Here is a 26955-nt window from a genome sequence, read left to right as displayed (position 1 = left end):
GATTTTATTCTGCAGGTCGACTATCTGATGCTCTAGTTCTGTTTGTGAGGAGGGAGTCTCCATTTCCTTCATGTTTATGTTATTTACTTATCTAATTTGCAGGCTTTAGTTAATGAGCTGCTTGTGGTTACTATAACTTAAAGGCTGCATTAACAGATGGGAGGAGAATCTCTGCACTTTAAACCAAGTTGAAATAGAAGCGGATAACCAACACAACATTGAGAAGAAATGTATAAAATAATAAATGCAACCTGCTAGCTGTTGCAAACTGATGTGGTAACCCAGATAGCAAGGAAACATTGAAACAATGTTGAGTCAATATCAGGCTGTGTCATTGAACCAACGTTGAAGTGTGACGTTGACCTAACGTCACTCTTGCACCCTTTTTTAATGTTGAAACAACGTCAGGTTTTGATGTTGAATCAATGTTGAAACCTGACGTTGATTCAACGTTATATTTTCTAATACTGCTGACATTGAAACAATGTCAGATTCTGATATTGAAACACTGTTGAGCTATGGTGTTGATTTTCCGCCTCTTTCGCACAGTTGCTTTTTATTAAAACAGTTAAATCATGACTGGAAATCTACCTTTCTTTATAGGTATTTTAACCAATACTAAACTACTGCATGTTTCCATCAATACTTCAACCACCTAAACACATTGTACTTATTCCTTAAATTGGACACCCTTTATAAAAAAAACCCCAAATGTCTCACAATGTATCATGTCAATATTAATATCCTAAAATAAGAAAGCATTGCATGTGATGTAACAGAGAAAAAACATAAACAAAAAAAGGTCAATAGGCATGTTTCGTTTGCTAAATACTTTATTAAAAGACAGTTTCCGATTTACGTTTATATGATTCACAGAAGTTTGTAATTTTTTGCATGATGTGCGTCCTGCACCACCCAAACGATCTGGGGCGTATCGGAGCCATTTCTGCACTGCTTGTGCAAAGACAAACTCGGACATAGAGTTTGCCCCTAACTGCTGCGTCAGGCTCCAATCAAGGCAAAGCGTCTCACCTATAGACACATTTTAAGAGATGGAATTAGCGTGTCTCATGTCTTAAATGTGTATGCAAGTGCTTGTGTGTTTAATCAACAGGCCGTTGTTATGTATTTAAATCACATCTGACAGCTATTACACTTTATAGTTACAAAGTGTACATAACCTTTATATACTTACCATTGCCTTATTTGCCTCTTGTGATTGAAGAGCTGGCTCTGCATTGTTTAGCTCCTCAATGTTGTGCAAGGGCAAATCCAGAGGCAGTACCCCAGCATCTACCGATTCATTGCAGCCGGTATTGCGGATGGCTCTGACCTCCTCACGGAGTTCGTTAACAGCTCTCGTCAGGTCTGACAGAAAAAGATGATTTTTTTTTAAGTATTTAAGAATACAGACAACTTGTCAAACGTTTCCTTGTGTCACACACAGACATGTACAAAGACACTAGACAGTATTTTATTACCTGGTATTTTCACTCGAGGGGCCTGGGGAAACCATTTTTTTGTGGGCTGCTCATCCTCTGAGTCACTATATGTGTACAGGGGATTTGGTCTAAAGAAAAAAAGTTGAAAACGGTCATAAGTAATTACAAATGTGCTTTTGGAATATTTTTTCCTAAAGTTACAGTTTGATTTATAACAACACACACAGGAAACGGAGATGTGCAAGAAGGTACAGTATACAAGGAATTTTTGAAGTGCACACGGCTTTGCATTTATAAAAAGTTTACAAGCTTCCACTTTTTGGACTATATTATGTGGTGATATTGCAGTATGCAAGCACCACAGATATGTATAAAAGACAAGATCATAAATTCTTAGCAATCAAAGATATGTTTGTGAAATAAAAAAAGTTTTACTTGTGCTTTCTTTTATGACTGGTCTGAGTTTCAGCTTCGGACTGAAGGTCAGACGTATCACAGTGTTCACTTAGATATTTCTGAAGACTGCGTTCTGCTTCGTGAAATGTGTCTGGAAGTACAAACACAATGTATGGCCAGACATAAATTAGGACACGAAAAACTTGTTATTGTTACATTTATACAACACCAATCCAGATGATACCCACCATGGCTTATTAGAAGTCGGACTGGTGCATAGGTGAGCCATGTTGCACCAGGATGAACTCTCCTCTTTACTGCGTCGTGGATCCTGAATGTGTCTCACGGAGGATATGGAGGCCATGACAATTTCTCCCCATTTATCCATGATCTAGGGACTATTTCTGTACCACCAGTGCTAAACTGCACAATGCACCAGTCTTTCATTTTTATCTTTTTTTTAATTTGGAGTCCTTTTTTGCCCTGTCTAGGATAAACAGGAAACAGATAATTACAATATATTTCATAGTCACTACAAAACTTGATCTATTGATTGAACTAAATAATAAATAATAGCTTAAAATGTATATAGGCAACAATTACAAGCAAACCCGTATATGTAAGCATTTAAACACTGAAGATAATAAAATTAACAGTATTTTGTCTAAGTCTGCCATTGTAGGAATTCATGGCACCGAGACAAAAACTTGGCGCACAGTGTGGCGTCAAAATAGGCGCACACCTTTGACGCTGCGTTTTCTCCGTCTTCCTCGTCCACACGTAAATGCTAAACGCAGTTTACGTGTGGACAAAAGGTGCAAACGCAAGTTAGGTGAGCGTGCAACGTAAAGTTTGAATTGAGTGCGAATCGAAGCGGGTGCTCACCAATCATTAAAAGTAACAAAGTCATTGAACACATTTATACAGTTACCTTTACGTTTATCAATCATATATCACAGATTTACAATTTTTTGTAGTACTATGCTAAAAAGCAACTACAGAGCGAAAGTCTGGGTCAAGCGCCGAGGTGACGGCAAGAACAAAGGAACCCTCGAAGCGTTAAAGCTAGCTTTGTAAGGGAATATAACGGAAAAGTATGAAACGAAAATGTTTTCTTTGTTGATAGACTTTGTTTGCAGTGCAATTTATTTGTTGCCGGATTGTAAGATGAAAGTAGACACAATTTCGGGCTCCCACATTTTATCCGAAACTTTACATTAACAAGTTTGTTTGTTTTTTTTACTGTTATTCAAATGCGACCGTGGAAATAACGAATAGAACAAAAGTCATTCATTCTTACCTTATACTAATCGTGGTGCAGGCCAGTGCAGTGCATGAACTGATGCCTTCTCCGGTCAATTCCGCTGAGAGTAAATCTAATGTCCCGCTCTACTGTACAAGACAATGGTTACCTGGAGGGATGTACCACTGAGAGGGGTGCTGCGGAATAGTCCAAGTGGTAGCAGCTTTAATTTCCCGCTCAACCATAAATCGATGGTTTTTCAACGTGATTGTTGTCACCTTGTCAACTATAAATAGATCAACAATCAACGATGACAGAACAACAGTGAATCAATGTTATTTCAATGTCAGTGTAAGGTTTCATCAGTATTTCAATGTTGTTTCAACATTGGTTTTGTGTTGACATTTCAATCCTGACGATTCTGATGGTTCAGATGGAAAATCAACATCTGTTCAATGTCTCCTTGCTATCTGGGAAAGTAAACCTCTTATGCTAAACACAGATCAATACACCATTACTATTGTACAGTTACAAATTGAACTAAATGCCCCTCTTTCACCCCCTTTTTGGTCAGTAGAAAGAATGATAAATATACAGTAGTGGTGGTAAATACCAATAAACAAAATTACTTCACTTGTTATTACTTCATGTCCGTTGTGTCTTAATGCAGCAGATGTCCACAGTAGTTGATGACCTTCTCTCTCCCTTTAACCACCACTGATGAGAATGAATGTCCTTTCCTTGTCGATTAGAATGAAATGTTCCATACCTTTTCTGACCGTCACATCAAACCATTAAGCCAGCTGCATGATGATTATAAAGTCTCTGTCTAGAAGACCCATAGAATGGCACTGAGTTGCTCCGTGAAATGTCTTGTCAATCCCAGACGAATAGCAACACAGCTCCGTGACTCGTCCTCGTGGTTCTGTGGTGCAGGATGGCAGCAGGATGATGCGGGGGATCAGCTCTTACTGTAGCATTCCAGCCGGACTTTATTCAGACGATGCACTCAATGATCATTACGGATGGACCATGGTGGGGTATTCCAACCCATTTATTCACAAATTGCCATAGACACATCGTAAGAGCTGTAATCATAACATAAAACAAATAAACATTCACTTGATATAACCACGTTTCTGTTATGCTAATCAATTCACAGAAAAGGCACAGGAGGTGCTAGCATCAGCCTGCTAGATCGCTCATAAACTTATTAACAATCAAGTAATACATTTACAAATTGTCCGAAATGTAAACAACAAATACAACACACAAACATACCTGTTTGCCTTCCAGCTAGATGCTAATTTTAAGATGGATGGAAAACGATAACCTTCTCATTAATCCTTTCTGTGGCAAGCAGTTGCGGTACGATCTTCCTTCCCGGAAGTTGCCCGTTCCGAATTTCAAAATAAGAGTTTAATCTATATTATAAGGTATAATTCGTTCAGGGATTTAACTATTTGAAAAATATCAAATAAACAAATAATCTGGGTCATTTACACTACTACATGCCCTCCCACTGGTACAGCCTACAATATGATAGTTTGTCTTCACACTGCAAGTGGGAAATAAATCTCTGTGTGTGTATATCTCGTGTTTCATTAGCAAAACACAGAAAAAGTTTAGCTAAAAGTGTAGTGGTTTATTGTGCTTTTCTTTCTATGCCACACAAGCTGCATTACAACATGTGGATAGTGCTACATTAACCAATGGATCTGATCTATACGATCATTGAGTATGTATGTAAATATTTTATTGTATATACACTGACTGGGCACATTATCAGGTACACCGTGCTCATACTGGATCCCCTTTTGCCTTCGGAACTTTTTTATTTCTTTTTCCATTAATTCAGCAAGGTGTTGAAAACATTCCTCAGAGATTTAGGCCCATATTGATATGATGCCATCATGCAGTTGCTGCAGATTTGTCAGCTGCACATCCAGACATTTCCTCTTCATCTCTGTAAACCCGAAAGATGGTTGTGCAGGAAAATCGCAGTGTATAATTCTATAAAGCATCTTGTGTGGCAATGTTCAAAGTTCTTCCCAATCAACCAATCATCTTAACCATGTCTAGCATGCGAAAATACATTACTGTCATATTATTATTAACATATTATATATGTGTTAACAATCCATTGGACAGGTGTAAAACAAAGTGACTTGTGACTGTTGCTCGACAGTCAGATGACACTTGTAACTGCAGCAAGCACATCAGTGGGCTGAATGGAGATGATGTGATGGCATAGCTAAAAGAAGTTATGTCAAGAAAAAGTAATTGGCAGTTTTTTGTCTCACCTTTTGTCCTTTATAACTTAACGTTCTCCCAAACAGGCACTGAAGCATTTTTCTTTTCCAGCACTCCTGGTACCCATCTTTCTGTCTCAGCACCTGTTCCACCCATAGAGACTGCTGCCTGCTTGCCAATATTGTGTAGTTCACTGCAGTACATTGTCAGAAAATCCCATCTCTGTATCAGTTTAAGAAATAGGGGTGTATGCATGTTTTTTGACAACACTGGAACTACCACAGCATCAGAATTTTTATAATAATTTATAACTTTTGGATGTTTGGATAATAAATGTCAGAGAAAGCACAGGTATCATTTTAAATCAGCAATGAAATCAGAAACGCATTTTATTGTTCATGTTCATGGTAGAGCATGTAGCATGTGGTAGACTAGCCTTGATAAAATGGCTTAATTGGGCCCGGCTGAGGCCAATTAGAAAGTGCTGCATGTGCCAGCCTAGGGCCACTAGGATGTTGACAAATCTGGCCACTGGGACATTTATTACTATTCGTATTTGTCTAAAAGCCAGCTGGAAATCTTATTCATTCATTTTTCTGCACAAACTGTGGGTAATACCAAATTGTTTCAAACAGGGGTGCAGTTGTTGTAACAGGAACTGCTTTACAGCAAAATTTTCAAGACAAAATTCAACTGAATTATAATATCCATGGTTCTGGTTCTTTAGCTGTCAAAACTTCAGTGTCATAGAGTAATAATATATGACACGTACATGTGAACAGCGAAAATCAGGCAATCATAAATGTTATTTTTATTTTGTTAAAAAAAAGATTTATTCATTCAGAACATGCAAGCACATTTCCTGCAATTCTTATTTCACACTCGGCCAGTTTCACGCACAGTTACATCTGGAAGCTGCCCAGTGCAGCCACAGTCTGTGCTGAGATTAGTATTCAGGCCTCAAGAGAGTCATTGTAAAGGACACAGTAGTGGTTTGTGTTGCACAAATTTGTTTGGGTATTTCAACTTGCAACTTTTAATATCATTAGGCTTCGCCTACATCACCCGGGTTAAACATAATCATCTGTAATGGCTGCAGTGCACTCTACAAGATTTCTGCATTCTATTTCTATGGCACTTTAAAAAGGCTGGGCCAAATTATATGAGGTTATGTTTTACACAGCAGTTATTCATTTGAAATTGTTTTGCTGAAGGGTCGGGTGGTAATGCAACTTAGAGCCATTTCAACAGCTTGTCTCTGCATGAATTCTTGTCTTTAGAGCAGCTTATTACCTTTTCGCTGCTGTATTATAGCCTGGGGAGGGCAAAATGTTGAGTTGGCGTTACTATAAGACATGGTTCTAGAAGGTTTTTACATCCCCTACAGTCTAGTGGGTATTTCAAATCACCAAAGTGTCTTTTGAATAGACAAATGCAATAGCAAATCATGCAGAGTGATGCCGAATATAAAATTTGTTTTCATACGTGCACAAATATGCTGTCAAAAGATTTGTGTCCTCCCACTGTTCAGCTTTCCTCTTCTGCATTTTTGCTTTGTTTGATAGTATAACGTTCAGGAGCTACAGGCAAAACCTGATCCGAACCTAGATCTTAAACTGAGGCTGAGACGATAAAGTATGCATGTTCCCCTTACCAGCCTGACCCGAAGAGCTGCAAACTACTGAAAGAATTTCATTAGTAAATGTTTCAGCTGATGATTTAAGCCTCCCATTACATGAATTTCATAGGCTGTCAAAACACAGCAGAAGCTCAAACTGGTAACTGAGAAAAAGTATCAGAGTAAAACTCTGATGGAGACATCTCATTAATGTTTCACCTTATTACAGTTCATGCTTCTGTTGTCTCGACTGTTGAGACATCAGTTTGAGCTTCTGTTGGCTGATCAGTGGAGATTCCTACACAATTACTCCACAGAGGGGAACCCTGCTGTATGCTCTGTAGCCAGCTGAGTGAGCAGGACAACCTGCTGCCTTTCATATTAATTGTTGATAGCAGTTATGCCTGACCAGTGAAAGTACTGAAATACTTGGAGGTACTTCTGTGAAAGTCGGCTGTTAGAGCTCTAAAACTAATGCTCCACTGAACATCACAGGGGGTCCTTCTTCCTGTGGCTAACCAGTTATACAATTCTTCCTCTTTCTGCTGAATTAGTATATTTTATAAAGCATTTTTGTTACAGAGATTGATGTTTAATTTTGGGTTTTTTTTTATTCTAATTAGCTTCTGCCAAGTCTAAGTATTAGAAACTGATTTTTTTAAAAATCACAGATAAAGATTAACGTTCTGTGAAGGGAGAATTTACTGAACTGCCACATCCAATGCATAATCCCAAAGTTGCACGAAAGACAACCATGTTTAAATAACAAACCGCATATGAACACTTTGTCATCAGGAAGTCAGTGAACATATGGTGAAATGGATGCGCCCTCCGCAGTTGGTTTACCTGCAATTTGCAGTCGAGCCTCCACACTGATTCCTGCAGCAGCCGATGGTAGCTTGTTTGTTTCTAAAACATCAATCATAGTCACCTCCTAATGACTTATTCATTAAGTTCTCCAAAACACACATCTAGATGATGAGACTGGAAGGAGCATGTTTCAAGACACACAGTTGCAGAGTCTGCAGTCAGCATTCTGTGGAATTAAAGCCACTATTAATCAATTTTAGCCGAGCTGGAACAGATCCCAGACACATGATCCTAAGAGCAAAAGACTGAGAAATGTGCTCTGTGAGTTTCTGTGTGTGTGTGTTGTTGGTGTGTGAAAGAGACAGGGTGGAGGGAGTGCAAATTCAAATACTAATGATGACTTGTAAACCACAGATAAACCGTGATGTCAGCACAAAGAGCTTTATAAACTGGAGAACAATTAACTCCAAAAATGTATCTCATTTTCTGGTTGAGTGACTTTCTGATGGTTGCGCACCTTCATATTGCAAGATAATTATTTTTATAATGGTGATTAGGAGCTTATTCCACTGTTGAGTCCACTGCAAATCACTTGAGATGAAAGAGCCAGTTACACGCCCAAAATATTGTGTGATTGGCACCATAGGAAGCGTCATGCCTTACACTTTATGTTTTCCGGTCGGGTAAGGGAATATTACTGTGATCAAGGGTGAATTCAAAGTGTAGCTCTAGGGTACAGAAAGCCTTTCCTGAGCTTCCTGCAGGGAAAGGACGACAACGTGTGTCCAGCTGTCAGGCACAGCTGCTGGCCTCTGAAGTGATACCCTGGGAGGGTGCAGTCTGCAGTGGGTGGTTGCAACACAGCTCCTGAGGTGGCCCCGTCAATTGGGTTATGACAGTGCTCTACCCCTATTCAATATCACTGTGTCCTTGGATCGTGCTGCTGTGCTACTATTATTGCTCTTACATAATAGAAACATTATGACTTCGATATTTTCTTCTTTTGAAGTAATCCATGCAATTTGGTGTAGAAATCACATGCGGCTCCAGCAGAATTGAACTGACCACGTTTGGAGGAGGGAAAACAGTTTTTTATGTTGAGGGAAGCAGATTCAAAGCAGCAATTTTTTGTGCGTTGTATGTTTGTGGATTGTTGGTCTTTTTTTTAACCCCCTTGAAAACACTGACCAGTTTTCTCATTGGCAGTGAAATTTATTTTATTTTTTTTCATCGACAGAAACACATTTTTCATAGTCCAGAATTTTGCCACAGAATCAATTCTGCATTGCGTTCAAGACTCCAAAACACAGCTGGGACATCTTGACTGACATATGATACTTTGCTTTGTGAAAAACTCACACTGGCTGCCACATATTCCTTTGCGTATGCTTGGTTTATCATCTGTGATTTGGAATGAAGACAGGTGGAGTGAGTAGTGATTCTCTCATTTGATGGGCTCTTGGCTGTGCTATGACACATGGATAATCCAACAAGGAATCAATCATTACATAGTTATTGAGGTAATAGGTGAGCAAATATGTTTCCTGGTGGCTGTCCTTATTATTCTGGGGCTAGTGGGGCCCCAGGAGACTGTAGAGCCAGATGGAATTGAAGTGTTGTCACTACTGACTGAACAGGTAATGAATTACTCCAGGACAAATGGGCCGCCACAAGGGAGATGAAGAATCCTACCACAAAGGGAGAGAGAGTGAGTGGCAGCATCCACCAACACACTTTTCCCCAATTTTATCCCTGTAAATTTTTTTCAGTCTAACAAAGAAGTAGTGAATGGTTTGTGGGTAAAAGAGTGAATGGATGATTCAATTATGGGGAACCCTTAGAGACAAAAACCAAAGGATCAAACTAAATATATTCAGATCCAAGCAAAGAAATTGTGACACAGCATTTTTTTTTCCAGAATAAAATTACATGATACACGATAGTCAACCTTTCCAATTATAGAGTCCAACCCTTCCCACCCTCTTCTTTTTCTGGCTCCTGTTCTTGAAACCAGCTGATTTGTTATGACATTAGAGTAATGGTATTTCTCTGGTGACAGTCATTGCTAAGGGATATGATTACGCTGTGGTAATTATGATTGTTATTTCCAATCACAGCTGAATGGAGTCGGAGTGTGTTATTTCAGCAGCGCAGAAAGCACCAGAGTGACTATCTGCACTAGATGATTCTGATGGGGGCGATTCGAGATACAAGCGTTCTGCTGGCACAAGCACTGACAAATGCATTCTGTATTTCTGCAGGGAGACAGCAGACAATCTCACATTCTCTGCAGGTGGATCTACTGGTCGCTGAGACAGCTATATGACTTTGACAACACTTCAGTGGCTAGAGCACAGAGTAGTATGAAAATAAACAGCAAACTCGGAGTGTGATTTCTTTTTTTTTCCGCCTCTCTCTGTTAAACTAAAAAAAGCACACTGTGAATAATCTAAGAAAATGTTGCAAATTAGTTTTTACTCAAATCATTTGGAAACAATTTTACACCTGAAGAAACATTTATTATGTTGAAGCAGCACTGGCACTCATTTGAATTGTTATGTCTGCCTGATTAATGCAAAACTATCACTGATTCCATTTACTCTTTTGGGAGGGGAGTTTCTAAAATTTTGGTGTTTAGCTGTTAAATGTTCAGAGTCGCAAATCACATTCCTGATGGTTCTGTTCAAACTTTGCTCCAGCGGCCACTTATTATGTACTGTAGTTTGTTTACTTTCAATAAGCTACAGTCATGGAAAAAAGAAAGTACACCCTCTTTAAGTTTTAAAGTTTTTTGCATAACGACATACAAATTAATCAGATGCTTAAGAAGTCTTTCACTTAGGTTGACAACAACGACCAGAGATAAAACATAACACTTGACATGTTACACTGTTTCATAAACATTGCCAAAAAACAGGGTGTATGTAGATTTTCACACATTGCTTCTCACTGTTTTCATAGGGATAAAAAGGGAAAGTAACAGCCAGGTGCTCCTAATAAAATCAACTTGATTAATCAGCAAGTAAAAACGTTTTGGCAGTTTGCTGGTCTTTCTAATTCAGGTGTGTGAGAACACGATGACAAGACAGAAAGACACTGGCAACCTTAAAGAAGCATTTGCTGCTGCTTATCTGTCTTGGAGGGGCTATGAGGCCATTTTCAAACAATTTAAAGTCCATCATTCCAGAGCAGGAAAGATTAGTCACAAGTGCACAGCAAATTCAAAAGTGTTAAATTTTTTGGTGTTAATAGTCTCCTTGCAAAAGTAGAGTTAATTTTACTCTAAGTAGAGTCACATTCTTTTAATGTAACTCTGAGGTGTAAAATGATAGTAGTTAAAATCGAGTGTTAAAAATGAGTGTTTCTCTGTCAAATCTGGAGGTGTTACAATGGAAACATTAACTCTTGACCTCTTAACTCTGAACTCCTAGAGGGGCTATGACACCAACAGAGTAAATTCACAGACTCCGCCCCCAGCACCATAGGCTCCAATCGAAGCTGAAGTGAAGCCGTTTCAGAACATTTTGCTCTACATATTTGAGTTGTTTGCCATGCTTGGTAAGTCATTTTTTCAAAGATTGTTTCAATTGTTATTAGCTTTTACTTCTGTGGCTCTTTGGAGTTGAGACAAAGCTGTGTGAAAGGCATTAGCCATGTTGCTCGCTGATAGCATAATATTCTGTTTTAGCTAGCTGAAAGGTATTGTTTGCAGGCAAATACCACAGCCTTGAAAAAAAGCTTGCATGTGAATTTTCAGTCAAATCTTTGGTCAAATACACCTAAAACAATGTCTAGAATGTGAAATGTTGGTATAATGGTGCTGCTTGAAGCCTGAAAACGATCGCCCATAAAAAACAAACAAACGAGCAAACAGCAGTAGCAGGCGTCCTGACTGGATTCTACGTTAGCATTTAGATCCCTCCAGAGTTTTGTGCACACGGTTTAGGTAAAAATGAAAAAGGTTGAGGTTTTACATTTAGTTCAGTATTACCTGTTGCCTGTGTCTTTGTCTTTTGGGAAAATACTTTACACAAGTAATGGCTCAAAGAGGATTCCTTTTTTTTTTTTTACTGTGCTGCAATTGTTTACTGGATTATTTGTGCCATTAATTAATGTCAACTAATTTTTATTCGATCTCCGCACAGGATATGCTTGTGAAGATGGAATATGGGGGAGAGCAGAAGTGCGTTGAAGTTCCACAAAGTGATGAATGAAGGACATGCATATTGTATTGAAGAAATAAGTGATGAGATGCTGTTATTTACATTTACCAGCTCAGACCTTTTGATAAACAAAATTCTAATGAAAGTGAGAACATGTATACTGTTACATCTTTCAGAAAATGTTTTGAAATTGTGGTGCACAGTTCAGAATAAATGTTTTTCAACAACCATTGCATCTTTTTAGTAAATGTTTATTTCCAAAAGAAATTTCTAGAAGTTCAGAACAGTAAAATTCCCACTTTTTAGAATGAATTAGAAGATAACTCTTACGTAGTTAAACTAAAATACTCTTTGAGAGTTAATATATAAACTCTTAACACCAAGTGTTAAATGATCAACTCCAGACAGATTTGGTGTTTAACACTAAATCAGAGTTAACCTTCCAACTCTCCAAAAAGAGTTAAATTAACACTCTCTGGTGTGGACCCATATAGACACTTTAATAGTGTTGAAATCAAATCCGACAGTGTTAATTTGGACATGCTGGATTTGCTGTGTGGAAAACATTCAAAAGGTTGCCAATCTTTCCAGGAGTGGACATCCCAGAAAACTGATCCCAAGGTTAAACTGTACAATGCTCAGAGAAACTGCAAAAATCCAAGGAGCTGCATATCAGACTCTGAAAGGCTCAGTTAGAATGTAAAATGTTAAAGTTCATGACAGTACAAATAGAAGAAACTGAACAAGTCTGGCTTGCTTGGAAGAATGGCCGTGACAAAGCCTCTTCTCTGCCTGTGCTAAGATGCTCCAAAATGCTGGCAAATCTCGATCAGCTAAAAAAGCAATTTTAAAGAAAAGCCAAAATTCGTCCACAGCAATAGGAGAGACTGATACAGGAAAGCATTACTTCACTGACTTGAGACCATTACTTCAATGTACTTGAAGTAAGGGCTACCTTGTGTATAATGACACTATGTAATATGCCATGTGTTGTTGTTCACCCTAGGTTCTCTTTACCTCATTTAAGACCTGCTAAGAACCAGATTATTTTCATTACCTAAAACATAAAACGATAGAACTGAAGAAAGGTGAACCTTCTTTTTACCAAAACTTTAAGTGCTTATTGCTGATGAAACACACCACATTTCTACGGTAGGTGACCATGTCACTGTTCCTACGCAGCTCTATAAGTTCTTACCAGTGTTGATTAAGTACCATTAGTTTAGTTTTATGTTCAGTGTGTTTCTAGCTCAAGCTGGAAAAAAACAGCTCATATCAGCATTACACTAATTGCAAATTAGGCTTTTAATGTTGTGCTATGTGAAACATAGTTGTTCCCATTAAACAAAAAAATAAATGGTTATCTGAGGTTAATAGCCCAGCAGCCTTTTTGAAATAGAGCGAACACATTAAGACTGAATCACAGCTGATGTGACAGCTCTGTTGTCCCCACCTCACGAGCAAGTGGAACTGCTAACTAGTGCTTAACAAGTGCTAAATGCCAAACTAGTGATCCGTTCAGTGACAATGGTGATTCAGTCAATAATGAAACTTCACTGCTAAAGATTTTTCCTGCTGGACACGTTTAATGATCACCAGCTAACTTTGCTTATCTGCCATGTAGTCCTTAGCACTGCTGGCAGAAGCACCAGAAAAATAAAATAAGGGCTGCAAAAGTTAACCAACACAAAGATGTTGAAGTTGATAACTAAACATAGAAGAACCACAACTACAACCAAAAGAGTTTTGTAGCTCTTTGGGAAACTTTTGGGTAATAACTGTCGCATAATCACAATGAGCAAGTGTTTTCATGTTAAACAAAGTGACACACAACATTGATTCATTTTATAAAGAAACTGATTGAAAATATATTAAAGGATGTTTTTTCTGAAAACACATTCTTAAAACATGAATTTATGCATAATACTGTGCAAAGGTTTTGAGCCACTCATCATTTCTTTACATTTTGCTTCCATGGGGCCAGACTTAGTTGTCAATGTTCTCCGGACTAGCAGTTGTCTGGAAATTTTTCTGTGAACATTGGTTACTTTTTCACTCATTTTCAGCCTGGTCCTTGTACAGTAGCAGGAGCAGAATGATGTTGTTGTTGACAGGTGACCTGTTGAGGGTGTCCCCTGCCTGTCGCCCTATGGTAGCTGAGGTAAGCTCCAGCCCTCATCCCGCCAACCTGACAAGGAATTGAGCCATTTGCCAAACATGTTGCATATCTCTGCATGGTGTGCAGTGTGTCCTTAAATTTGAGGAAACTTGTCAAGTGGAGGACAAAAGAAGAAGAATCAGACCAAAAAATGATGAACAGTATCTGAATTTTAAGTCCTTAAAAAGCAGAGAAAACCTGAGCGATGCCTCTGGCCCTGACTCATCTACTGTTCACCAAAACTTCAAAAATGGTTTCAATGGAAGTCATCAGTGTCAGGTAGCCATTCATTACGAAGGGTATGACAGATTACATAAGAACCTAACTAGCATATATCCAAAAATTTTGTTAGTGCGAGGTGTGAAAGATAAATTATAACAGGTGATTTCATACAACAAAAATCATTTATAATTTATTCATTTTTATTTTACTTTACTGTTTTACAAAAACAAAATACTTGAAGACCTGTTTCCCTTTACAGGAGCTGGAGTGGGCAGTTGGCTGCATGTAAAAGGTCGGAATGGCCAAACCTATGAAATGCCTGATGTCCCAGGTCACTCTTTCTTTCCTTATGCTTAGTTTTTGGACATACTTCCAGTTTGACAGAACTGACCACTAGCCAGATCTCCACACCTAATCTCATGTTTATTTGTTTAAATAAACAAATTAGCTTTTAAGTGAATGTGTGTGCGTGGACTGCTTCTCTTGTTACAAGCTTAACCATGTTTGTAACACTACCAGGATACACACTCTGAAACATCCTATGCATTCTGTCATCCGTCTGATCAGTGGACCTGACTATGCCTGCATTCTTGCTTGTATAGTTTATGACAAGTCAGTCCAGTCGCATGTGAAATAGGAATGAGAAAGTGTTGTTTTGAAGCAAACGAAGTGTGGCAAAAAGTGAAAGCTGTTTTAATCAGTTTCCATCCTGCTTTTTCTTGCACGATTGAACAAAGTATGCCAATGAGCACTGCGCTTAATATCACTAGCATACATATAGTAATCATAATATAAGAGAAATACAATTCAGTTCATGTAACCCTTTCATGAAACAGTACTCTGTTTATTACAGTACTCTGTTTATAGTAACCATCGTCCTTAATGTAAATATGTAAGAAAAATTGTGTATGTTTCTGTTCTGTTTCCTGTGTACTGTTTGTTTGTATATGTGTCTTTCTGGCTGCTGTTACAACCAAATTTCCCCTTGTGGGACAATTAAAGGATTATTCTATTCTATTCTAAATACTGTGTTACATGAAAAAAGAAAAGTAATCATAAGCCAAGGTGAGCTTGCAGGTTTTTTCAGGCTTACAGCTTCCATGAACAGCTGGCATCAGACATGTGAACTGCCTCCTTGACCTTCTTTCAGGGATCTTCTGGTCTCTGGTCGATGAACTTCAACCCTTCCCACTTTTGGTGATGTGCGCAGATTTGCTCTGGCGCTGTCCGTTTTTACTGTTCATGCTATTTCTATTCGTTACTCTTATAAGCAGGGAAGCATTCTGAAAACTCAACCAGACCTTGAGTTGAGATTATTGTGAAGCTAAGAATGCACTATTTGTCCCTTAAGTTGTAAAATCACAGGTACATAATTTGTCATTATGTGCCAGGGTAAAATGGGTAGCATTTTAAAATACGGATGAAAAAAATATTCTTGTTTTTTCAAACTCTTTGGTCTGTTCTCAACCATAAGGTGCTATTGGTTTTCTTTTGAATACGTAGTGTCTTTTCGTTGTATCTTAAATCATGCTGTGCTTATATTTGTAGTTTCATTTCATCTCGTTTACATTAAACAGACTTTAAATCTTCAGCCTCTCGCTGTGACTTTTTCCAGCCACTTGCATGCATAAAGACTCTACTCAGCAGATGTTGGTGCTACCAGTAATGAAAAGAATCAGTCTACCAACCAAATAATAATTTACCACCTCTATCCAGTCAGCATCTGCTGAGCAATAAATATAAATTGCTTAAATTTGCTAGGCATGTTAATGTAACTCACCATCTGTACTAGTATACCTTTAGTTTTTTTCTGCAGTTTCTATGGCTGGCACGTGTGAACAGACAGATGCACGACTTACACTTAGCAAATAAAACACAGACAGAGAGATGAACATACGTACACAAATACAGTATAAACTATTTAAAAGAAATGCTCACTCCAGCATTTTTGCTAAATTGAAAGTACTGTCAAATATTGACCCAACAGAAATATCATGTCAGACATTTCCTCTTTTCTGCACCAAAAATATGTGCTCTCTTCTATATTAAAAGCAAAAGTTCCTGCTGCAGACTAAAGCAACGGTGAAGCAGAGAGCAGTGTAGCACAACACAGCTCTCAGAGTGTGTAATGAAGATAAATTAAGACGTTTTGTTCGTGGATACTGCTGTGCTAGTCCAAATGCTGAGGATAGCCATCTCCTTAGCCTTTTCTTGGGAAATTGGGATTCAGTCGGCTGCAACAGAACATACCACGATACAAACTACAGATGTCACATTCTGACAATGTTAGAAGTGCGAAAGTGTTCACTCCAGCACTGACAGAAAGAGACAGACTTGAAGGAAGGAAGATTATGTAAAGAACAGGTCCTGCCAAGTAAAATGACTGATCAGAGACGTGTTCCAGCCATGCTGTTGATTTTACAGCTATAGTACTCCGGCATGTGTCTTAATCATAAATGAGAGTGAGTGAAACCCCTCAGGAATCTGCCCAAAACAATTTAAATCCATCATTCACAGCTTAACATGCTTCCAGCAAGTCCACATCAAAGTTAATTATTGTATTTGGAAGAAGAAGGCAATGTGGCGCTATACTCACAGATTTAACCCACCAGTATTAGTTTGGCTTAACAGTTAAGAAAGTTTTCGAACCTGCCATGCAAATCATGGGACATGTGTGTCAGGTTCTAATTTTTAATCCTTTTCTTGCTGCAAAACACCACCTCTCTAATTACATGGCATGGCTGTCTTCTTAGTGCCAACAGCATGTTGTCATGTTGTCCCCCAAAGCTGTAATTACAGTTCATATGAAAATTAGTTGGTTACCACCTAAATGTCTACTCAAGAAAAGAACAGCTCTATTAGACTGGTGCTAATGGGGACCAAACACAGATTATCAGTACTCTTGAGGTTTGTAAAGACTGGCTGAATGTCTCCTTCCTCCTATATAATCAAACATTCTAATGTTGCGTGTTTGTTCCATAGCTGTAAAGATGCAACATATGCCTCTTTACTGACAAACAAGGCATAAATTTAACTTGTGGTGGTAGAAAGCAGGGTAATAGGGTAATAGGTTACACTACAACAAAATAGTGTAACCGGTAAGATTCAAAAGTGAGGCATTGCTCTTTAAAAAGTTAATTCCATTTGTGTTACTATCAAACTTTGGATCAAAGCGCCTCCTCTACAACCATAATAGCATATTGTTCATACAACACTGAAAAATACTAACTGATTGATATTTCATATCCTCTCATCGAAAATAATCCGCTGACCGGAGGTAACGCTCTAAAATGATGATGTGTAAGGTAGTACACACAAAATATAATGGGCTTATCTTCTGACAATTCATAATGTACACTATCAGGAAAGCTCTCTAAACGATGTAAGTGCCAACAAGTAAAGCTGTAAAAAGGACCCTTAAACTACTTCTTCTCAAAAGATGTGATCTAAAAGCTGATAAGAGCTACAAGCAGCAGAATGGATCAATTGTGCAATAGGAAGAGCATTCACTCATGGGTACTGTTTAATTAATGATGGGGGATAGAGATAGGCTGTTAGCTCCATATTGTCAGTCAAACACGCACAGCAGAGGGTGGCAATATGAGCTAAGTAACTGATATGTGAAACAGAAGGCACTAATCTATACTCTCTAGTCTAGAACCATTAATGTTCTGTTGAGAGGATGGGGATGCTGCCACATGACACACAATTTTTTTTTGTTTTAAATGCAGAAAAACAAACATTATAATAAATAATAAATATATAGAAATAACATTCATTTATTAACGATATAATAAAGTCTTCAAAAAGTATAATTTTAGGTTGTGAAAAGAGCATAAAAGAAGCAGTTGCACAGAAATGAACTGAGGACCCATGTTTAATTTTAAATAGAAGACACGTCCCACCAGACATAACTCAAACAAACGCTCTTTTCCACCAAAGGATTCGCCTGATCTTACTTTGAAGTTCAGTGAGGTAGTAAAGCCTATTGATCCGGGAAGTCTGCATGGATCTGAAGTCAATCATGATCGTCAATAAACACTTGTCCTGTCAAACAGTCCCTTGACAAGGAGTCAAACATCACCTTCAGCTCTTTTCTTGGTTTGTTAAATAATTGGTTTTTCATTTTTGTTTTCAGATTCAGTATTAGTTTTACTATTGATATGGTTTTAAAATCTGGCATCAAAGGGTGTGGATCTGAGGGAAAAACCAGGCAACACTACATATCCTTGAACCTGCTTTATTGTCAGTTTGGTCTCTAAATATGACCTGAATTCACAAATGTAAATCCTGGAGTATAAAATAAGACTTTAAAAAATGTGACTGACTTCATAAACTTATCATGAATTTACTAACCTCACAGATCAAGAGAGCATTTTCTATCGACATCTACTAAGACTTCTTTATAGAAGAATCTCCACCTACTGGTCATTACAAAAAAATGCAGCTTTAAGAGGCTCTACATTAGTTTTACTTTTCAGACCCTAAAGTTAACAGGTAACAAATTTTCCTGTTTAAATGAACACAGCGGAACACCAGGTGTTTGATGAAGAAGGAAAAAATAAGCTTCAAGTTAATTTTGTATTTAAAACTTTAATCTGCGAAATTGGTGCTATGCTATGCCATGCTAAGCCAAAGTTAGCCATTTGCTACATACAGTAGCTGTTTATTGCTTAATACCTTAACAAGGTGAATGTTAAAAATAACGATGAAAAAAAACATTTTTGTCATATTTCACAATAGGCTAAAAATGGGGAGAAAATTCAGCAGCAAGACTCGACTGGAAATGTATATAAAAATTAGTTTTAATAAATTATCAGTGCCTTACACATGTGTTAATGGGGCTGTAGACGTGTACGTATTACGGTAATGAACAAAAAGGGGAGAAACCCAAGTCAGCATTATATGCGCACTCTTGAAAAGAGGGGGTATATTCAGCCATTTACAAAGCAGGTTTTTTCCACCCCCACTTAATCAACTTCAGCATCAAAGGGACCAGCAGATAGAAAAGCATATTCCGACCAAGATCTTTGTACAGTGGCAGAAACCGATGCACTGATGCAATGCCACTCCTTATAACTATCTAAGGGCCACCTTTTTTTCCTCAGCACCAGGGAGATGGGATGCTGCGCTGCAGACAGAGCCTCAGCCGGCTGCAGCGGTGGAGGCTGACAGAGAAGAGACTAAACCAAAGCTACGTCCAGCACGACGCACGGCACATCCAGTAAGCTCCCCGAAGTCGAGGACGAGCTTTCACGCTTCTAGGGGGTAAAGAGCTCGAGACCGAAAGAAGTGTACCTGTTTCCTGCTGTTTGTGCTTAAGGATGTGCTGTTTGCGCTGACTAACCACATAGAGCGGCAGAGAGGAGGACCCGGACTTCACTGGATATAACCGCTGCCATTCCGTCGTTTGGGTCAGCTACCACAGCAGCTATCACCCGGAGACCGAGGACGACTTTTTTGTATTTCCGTGAGTATTTTAAAGTATTTCACTTTACTCGCATTTCTTTTATTTTTCCCATCGATTGTAGAGCTGGATCTGTAAGAGCGAACGCGGGTTGTCTAAAGAGAGACAAGTTCCGGAGATTACAACCTGGAGATATCCATGAAAAACATAAAAATAAATAAATAAATAAATGAAAACCTGTAAGGAGCTGAATAGTTTTGGGGGGTGCATTTTAGATTTCAGACTGTCCGCTTTGCTTACTTCCAACCACGCTGCTTCAATAACTTCTACCTTTTCCAAAAGAGTGACAGAGTCAAAATTAAGCATGTGGGCGATGGAGCTGTTTCAAGATGCACAAAACACACAACAAAGTGTCAAATTGAACCATTTCAGCTGCTCATCGCGCCTGGGGAAATAATGACTTCAGTTTTGAAGTCAAATTAGCGGTGTCCTACAGTAAAGCTTCAGCAGTCTTAAAAAGAAAAAACAATGTGTAGATTTTAGCTCTAGCATCTCAAATGGGTCCATTAAATGTTCTTTGTAAGAAAAAGAGCTACACTGTGAGGGCAGGAGAAGATCTGTATTTTTGGAGGGAGGATTGCATTTTTAGGTTAGAATAGAACAGGAGGCTTCTAACACACCACTTACCACACAAGTAGACCCATAGGAATTATCCAATCAGAGATATGCAGATTTGCCAAACTCTAATTTTGCAGCTTGGCTGTGTTGAATGCAAAGTGTAATAGTATGGTCTAAGTGCACTGGTGACAGTTGGTTGTCCACTGTGGCTTTTAGGCTCACAGACTTGTGTTTGGTCTTATTGATGTGTTTGGATGGTGCACAGAAATGAAATGGCTATTATTAAGCAATTACTCAATTAGGATATGTTTTCTTTTCTTTTTTTTCCCCCTTAGAAGTTTGCGTGACTTTCTTCTCAATGACAGTAATTAGCCAAGCGGTGGCAGAAGGAATTAAGTCTGTCAAAGAAAAATGCACCCTTTCAAGGTCTTTCTGCTGTCAGTAACTCCCCTGCTGCTTGGGGTTTTCTTCATTTTTGCCACTCCGAGGCACTAAGAAACAGCATTGTAATAATTTAAGGTCACTAAGTATGTCAATACAATATTTAAGAGTCATAAAGTTTTAAATGATGAGCCTCTGGAATATTTTTTTTTCTAAAAATATAGAAACTAGTTTTGTCTGCATCCTTCAGTGGTTCCCAGAAGCTGACATGTAGTAGCAGATGTTCAGATCTGCTTTGAAGGTGGTAGATGTTCATATGCAGCATGTATCTGTGAAGCTCAAGAAAAAGACAGACATTTTCCAACAGTAAAAAAACAAAAACAATAGTTCTTACTCCATAAATTGTAAAATTGTGAAATATATGGCATTCGCTTTATTGACACCCAGCGTGTTACATACGCAATGGTGTAAGTATAGTTTGTGTATGTGAGAGTGGGATATGCTGAAAGAAAAGTAGCCTTCTCTCTCTGATTTGCCTCATGAATTATTCTAAACTCTGTGGCCTACGTCACATACAATACACCGTGGCAGAGCTACACTGCTTGCAACATGGATGCAGTCAATATGGAGTTTTACTACAATGTCAAAAAATTCAGGCAAATTCAGCAAAACCATTTGTATCTTTGTTTTCTTACAACAGTGGCTTTCTGTTTTATTTTCCCCTGATTCCAACTGGTATATTTCACTCTCAGCACGAGGACAAGGCTCCACTTTAACAAACATGGAGCATTTATGACTCAAGGAAGCTTTCCATATTTCACCATGAAAAAAAAGGGTAAAAAACAGAAACCTCACCTAAATATAGGTCAAATTTAACACCAATAGCTAAATAGCTTTGAATTATATCTCTAAAACTGTATAGCAGTGTTACAATCATATAACCCACATCACAGTGTGGCTCTATGGTTTTCTGTTAGTGTAATAGAGCATCCATTAAGACTTAATGATGGAAGTATAACTTGGAGGCATGCTTGGGATTTCAAATGTCCTATAATTTGCCTTAATATTATTATAGATGTATATCTATATTTCATAAGCCCTATGTGCTTAAATGATTGCCATATCAGTTCATTGTACAGCTGGGTTTAATTTCCTAAGATTATCTGAAAATGGCTCATCTCACCAAGAGATGTATAGTTCAAGTCACCAGATGCAGTAATCAAAAGGAGATTCACCTGCATATCAGAGGGAAAGGTGGAGGGAACGCACAGCTGTGCTTGTTTCACTTGGCATGAATTAGAGGTTACCCCTATCTTTATCATATGTAAATCAGTTATTTGCTTGCAGCGCATGCTTTAAAATGTTTGTAAATCCACATGGGGGCAGGTGTGAGATGAAATGCAAATTAGTAAATCGGCTAACCTTGATTGAAATGAAAGATGTCTTGATGTTACAGCTGCCCCATCCTCCTAAATTAAATGACTATTGACATGGGCCAACAGACACGCATTTAGGGTATGGCTAATTAAAAACGACAACTCTGGTGAAGGCCTTTGAGACACTTGGGGGAAAAAAAAATGCATATCAGCAGTGACAAGAGAGAGGCTAGGGATAGAAACTGTCTCACCACCCAAGGGAATCATATTTTCACTGACAAATCTGCAACTAATAAAGTGAAAACGGACAAAAATGTTGTGCGGAGCACAAGTGGCGCTCAACATGTCCCTGTAGAGTGTTGTGAGCAAAGCTATTCAAAGGATATCGCACTATATCCTGCTTTATTGTATAGAGCACTCTGAAGCTACTTCTATGGTGACAAAAGCGCAGTGAGGCAGTGATAGGAAATTGCTGAGCATCCTCAAATATATAAACAACATGTTTTTCACTGTCCAGAGGATGCAAGGGCTTAATTTTGTGCTCAAAACATAATCGTGACTAACAATGTAGGCCCTGGGAATATTCCATGCAGTGATTTGAGATGACATGCATTTGTTGGATTAAAGAAATTCCTTTTAAGAAGTGTTGGTAATCTTGACAGTGGCAAACTCCTCTTTGGCTGTCTTCCTATCTAGCACTTTGTTTGTAAGGCAGGCTGGTCTAGCACAGCCTGGAAGACAAACATCCCTCATGACCCATCTGACAACTTAATTTATATAATTGCTTAGAAGCATCTGTGTAAGAAAGACTGACTTTCAGCACCCTCATCCACTTGTCACGGTTATGAATGACTTGGATTTGATGTCCAATGAGTCAAACAGACAATCTTAAGTCGCACTGACATTGCAATGCTAAAGCGTGTGTGTGAACAAAATAAGTACTGTTAATTTGAGCGCAGTTTTGCATCCTTCAGCCTCGTATCTTCATCTCGTATGTACGTCGCTGCTTTGATCTGACTCGTGCGCTGCAGCCAGGAGGTTGTACAAAAACACCACGCACCATAACAATTGTGTGAGTTAGCAGTGTGTAATTAAAACAAGTGACGTGACTGCATCAACCTGGGGCTTTCCTTTCTTGATTTCTACTGCTTTCAGAATGGCTAAAATAACTTATTTTGGTTTGCTAATATGTCCCACAGCCTCAGGTTGGTTAATTATGCTGCCCTGGTATCATTTGTCTTTGGGCTGTCCTCAGTGTGTTTAATTTGAGCAAGTGATCTGAAGATACCTGCAGGCTTCCTCTGCGCCACAGCTTAAATATGTGCTTTTAAAGTGTTAAAGGTTATTAACTGAAACAAAGCAATGCATTTATGAAGTAGTAGTTGAAATGAAAACAGGAACACACTTGTAATCAAAATATGGGTCTCTCATTAGTTGAAATGGTAAATCTAGTTGATTATCGGGGCAACAAGGCAAACCTTTTGACTTCATTGATGAAATCTGCGCAGTAGCACCCTGTACTCAACATGTTACTTGCGTGCTGAAATAGGTGTAAGGAAGGACTTTGTCAGTGAAGCGAACACCAAGTATTTGCAGAGATGGTATGGAGAGAGTAGTGATGATGGTGGGGAATAGCCCGAGGATGGAGTGTTTTTCCAGTAGGCAGCTCCTGATTTTATGTGACAGTAAAGGGCCTTATCTACCAGGGCCATGATGAAGCACAACACTCTTTGATTTTTTATCTTCCAAACGTCTAACAATCTCATGCTCTAGACAGATTAGTGAGATGAAGGTGTAAAAACTGGCTATGCAGTTTCATGGGAGTCAAATACAGGGTCTAAGGCTATATCTGCATCATGCTGATAGTACAAAATGAAAGATTAGCTGAATTTAGTGACACTTTTGACTTTCATATGAAAGAAAGTAAAATTTGATTATATAAATAAATAAAACATTTAAAAAAATATATGTAACTGGTAAACGAGTTTGTGTTTGTCAGATTGGGAATGCATTCAAAAGTGTTATAACGACAGACAAAAAGGGGTTGCTTGCAAGCTATGTGTATAATCTTCAATAGAATTTGAGGCATAATAAGTCATTGTTACCTAAGATTCATAATTTTATTTGCATTCTTTTTTATACTGTTATATATTTAATTTTTGTTTCTCATTACCTCAAGCAGGGCATTGATACGCCAAATGATTCCTAGGAGGCAATTTTTTTATGCCTCACTTAAAATTCATTGGAGCTCACACCAGACTTTACAGCTCCATATCTACTCCTGTGGTATCTTAATAAGTCTTACCTCCAAAGACACGGAGAGCATGAGCAGTGTTTATAGAAATCAAAGGAACACTGAGAAACCAGTGATTTTAATGTAACATTTCACAAGTCCTGAGGCCGCGCCCATAAAAGTAATCCAGCGCCACCCCCATCAAAGTAGTTCCCTTCTACACCACTTGCACCTATTAAATGTGCGTGATGCTCTCAGTTATTGGAAAACTGCAACAGTCTCGGAACTTTTTAATCATGTCTTGAACATAATTAGGTCGAATTACCTTTCACATTTTAATCTTTAACCCTAGTGAAAATGTCTTTAGGCCCTGTTGCTTAACGGCTGTTTTCTAGCTCGTTATTGCATTAACGATTTTTATGTGCTGTGTTTTCTCTTGTAAAAGTTTGATTGGAAATGAGGAATCATCTTGAGAACAGTTTTGTTTGACTTGTGCTGTATTTTTATATGCATGTTTACACCATTGATTCTAATTGCAGGTTACTGTCAGCTCTTTCAGAGTGCAGACATATTCTTTCCAGAACAGTAACCTCAGTAGTTCTTGGACACATTTCAAGTCAAGTCCTTCGTAGCGTCTGCTCCTTCATGATGAACCTAATAGTAGGGATTTTTCCAAGGGAATGCTGTCCATTAAAAGAAGAGAGTGTTTTAGGGTCACCTTTCTTGCATGTTGAGTTGTTATATTCCACTCTCATGCCTCTTTCTCCCAAGAGATGAAATGTGTATGGAGGAATCTGTTGGAAAACAACTGAGAAGGCTGTTGTGCTTAGCTGTCTTGTGCAGTACCTCACCATTCGGTCTCCTGTGACAGCAACAGTGAATTTATTCTATTCTTATGAATGCATAAATTCTGAAGTATTGTTTTGTTAGGCTATGATATAATGGTACTCATATGAATGGGCAAGACCTGATCTTGGGTGATTTTCATTTTCTGTACCTAACTTTGAACTTATATAAACACGTTAGTTAAAGTCAATGATCTTGGGATTGTGTGATAAAGGAATTCAATTTAACACACTTCAGTATATAGTATCCATGGTGTTAAAAAAAGGCTTTTTTGTCAGACTTAATAAGAGTAAAATGTCTTCCAGATATTAGGATGATGTGAGGATTCATTAGGTGTTGGGATAAGACAGACCCACTGATGCATTTTACAGGAAATAAAAGAAAGGATGCTGTTCTGTGAAGCATCTATACAAAGCTGCTATTGTGTTGTGAATGCTGATGTTTGGGTTTACACCATTTCTTGATATCAGCTGTCAGCTTGCTGTGAGAAGCATTGCAATGATACTGAAAAAAATACAAGCGAGATTAAATATTTTATTTTTTTCCTTTTTTGCATTTGGTTTCATTTTCATTTCTTTCCCGCATTTCACAGTAGCTATACCATTACTTCAATATGTGTTTCATTTTCCAGCAGTTTGTTGGACGGGGCTGTGGCCCCCCCACACTCCCTAGCAGATCATTACATGGAGAAACCTTTGGAATGCAAGCATGCTGATCCACACAGGTATGCACACATGGGTATTCACAGACGCGGACTAAAGCTTTCTTGGCTGCTACCTCAAAGCACACTGTGCGCTGTCTATCTTGCGTGCTGCACAATATCGTTTATTATTTAGTAAATATTGATATCTATGACTAGCTAGTTTATTGTGATGGTGCTTTGTTTTCTCTATTATTATGTTGCTCTTTGTTGTTTGCTGTCTCCTCTGTTTGTTTTTTTTGTTTGTTTGTTTTTTTTTCTCCATACGGGTGACCCAGGAGTTCTTTTTTTTTTCTCTCTCTTCCCCCCCCTTCTCACCGTCTCGTCTCCCCTTTGGTTTTCTTTCTTTCTCTCCCCCTCTTTCTCTCATTCATTCCCCCTGTCCTATTTATTAAAAAATAAAAAAATAAAAATAAAAAAAAATGACAAAGGATGAACTGAAGCTCTGCCATCACGTAATGTCGCATACTGCTGTTTCTGATGTCATTTAAAAAAAAATAAAAAAATAAAAAATAATAATAATAATAAAACAATAAGATAGGCAACCTCTGAGCACTGGGTGAGAGGCTGCTGGATTGTTTCATTTTCCAGCAGTTTGTTGGAACAATGAATGCTGCAGTTAACATAATGGGAGATTGATGAGAGATGTGACAGAAAGGGGGGGGCTACACAAAAATGAAAATGCCAAAAGTGCAGCCTGTGAAAATAAAACTGGCCAAACCTTTTTTGAAAAAGTTCCGAACATTCACTAAGCTGTACAACTCTACAATTATTGACTGTAATTCTCATTCTAGCACATCATAAGCAACTCCGATTGTTCGGCAACTGAAGGCTTGTAATTAATCAGCTACAGTACGTAGAACATCTGCTGTGCAGGAGAGAATCTCTGGTCTGAAACGCACACACTTAGATCTACAGTTTCTAGGTAATTGAATTAGTTTAGCTTCAAAGGGAAAACATTTATGGGATGGTTTCAAATGGTTTAAAGGGCCATTCTCTTTTTTTCCAAGTCTTATTCTACTTACCACAAACTGTTCTGTGGTAAACAGATTAATTTGTAATCAAGCCTCAGAGTGTCTAATCTAATTT

General features: G+C 38.3%; 1 protein-coding gene across 1 annotated transcript in view; it reads right to left on the bottom strand.

Moving 5' to 3' along the window:
• Positions 1–911: 911 nt before the first annotated feature.
• The window catches only part of LOC146619268 (uncharacterized), a 45115-nt gene continuing 19071 nt past the window's right edge, over positions 912–26955 (bottom strand). The window contains exons 3-7 of the mRNA XM_085370214.1: positions 2087–2169; positions 1878–1989; positions 1482–1570; positions 1196–1368; positions 912–1032 (exon numbers count right to left, since the gene is read on the bottom strand). Coding sequence (XP_085226340.1) covers positions 1003–1032; positions 1196–1368; positions 1482–1570; positions 1878–1989; positions 2087–2169 — 487 coding nt within the window. The 3' untranslated portion in view covers positions 912–1002. The remainder of the gene's footprint in view (positions 1033–1195; positions 1369–1481; positions 1571–1877; positions 1990–2086; positions 2170–26955) is intronic.

The sequence above is a fragment of the Diplotaxodon limnothrissa genome, linkage group LG14 (assembly GCF_057381915.1).
Source record: "Diplotaxodon limnothrissa isolate DT_005_m linkage group LG14, D_limnothrissa_male_GT1.1, whole genome shotgun sequence".
In the NCBI taxonomy this organism is placed as follows: Eukaryota; Metazoa; Chordata; class Actinopteri; order Cichliformes; family Cichlidae; genus Diplotaxodon; species Diplotaxodon limnothrissa.
The sequence above is the reverse complement of the archived record's forward strand: the minus strand, read 5'-3'. Positions and strand labels throughout refer to the sequence as shown.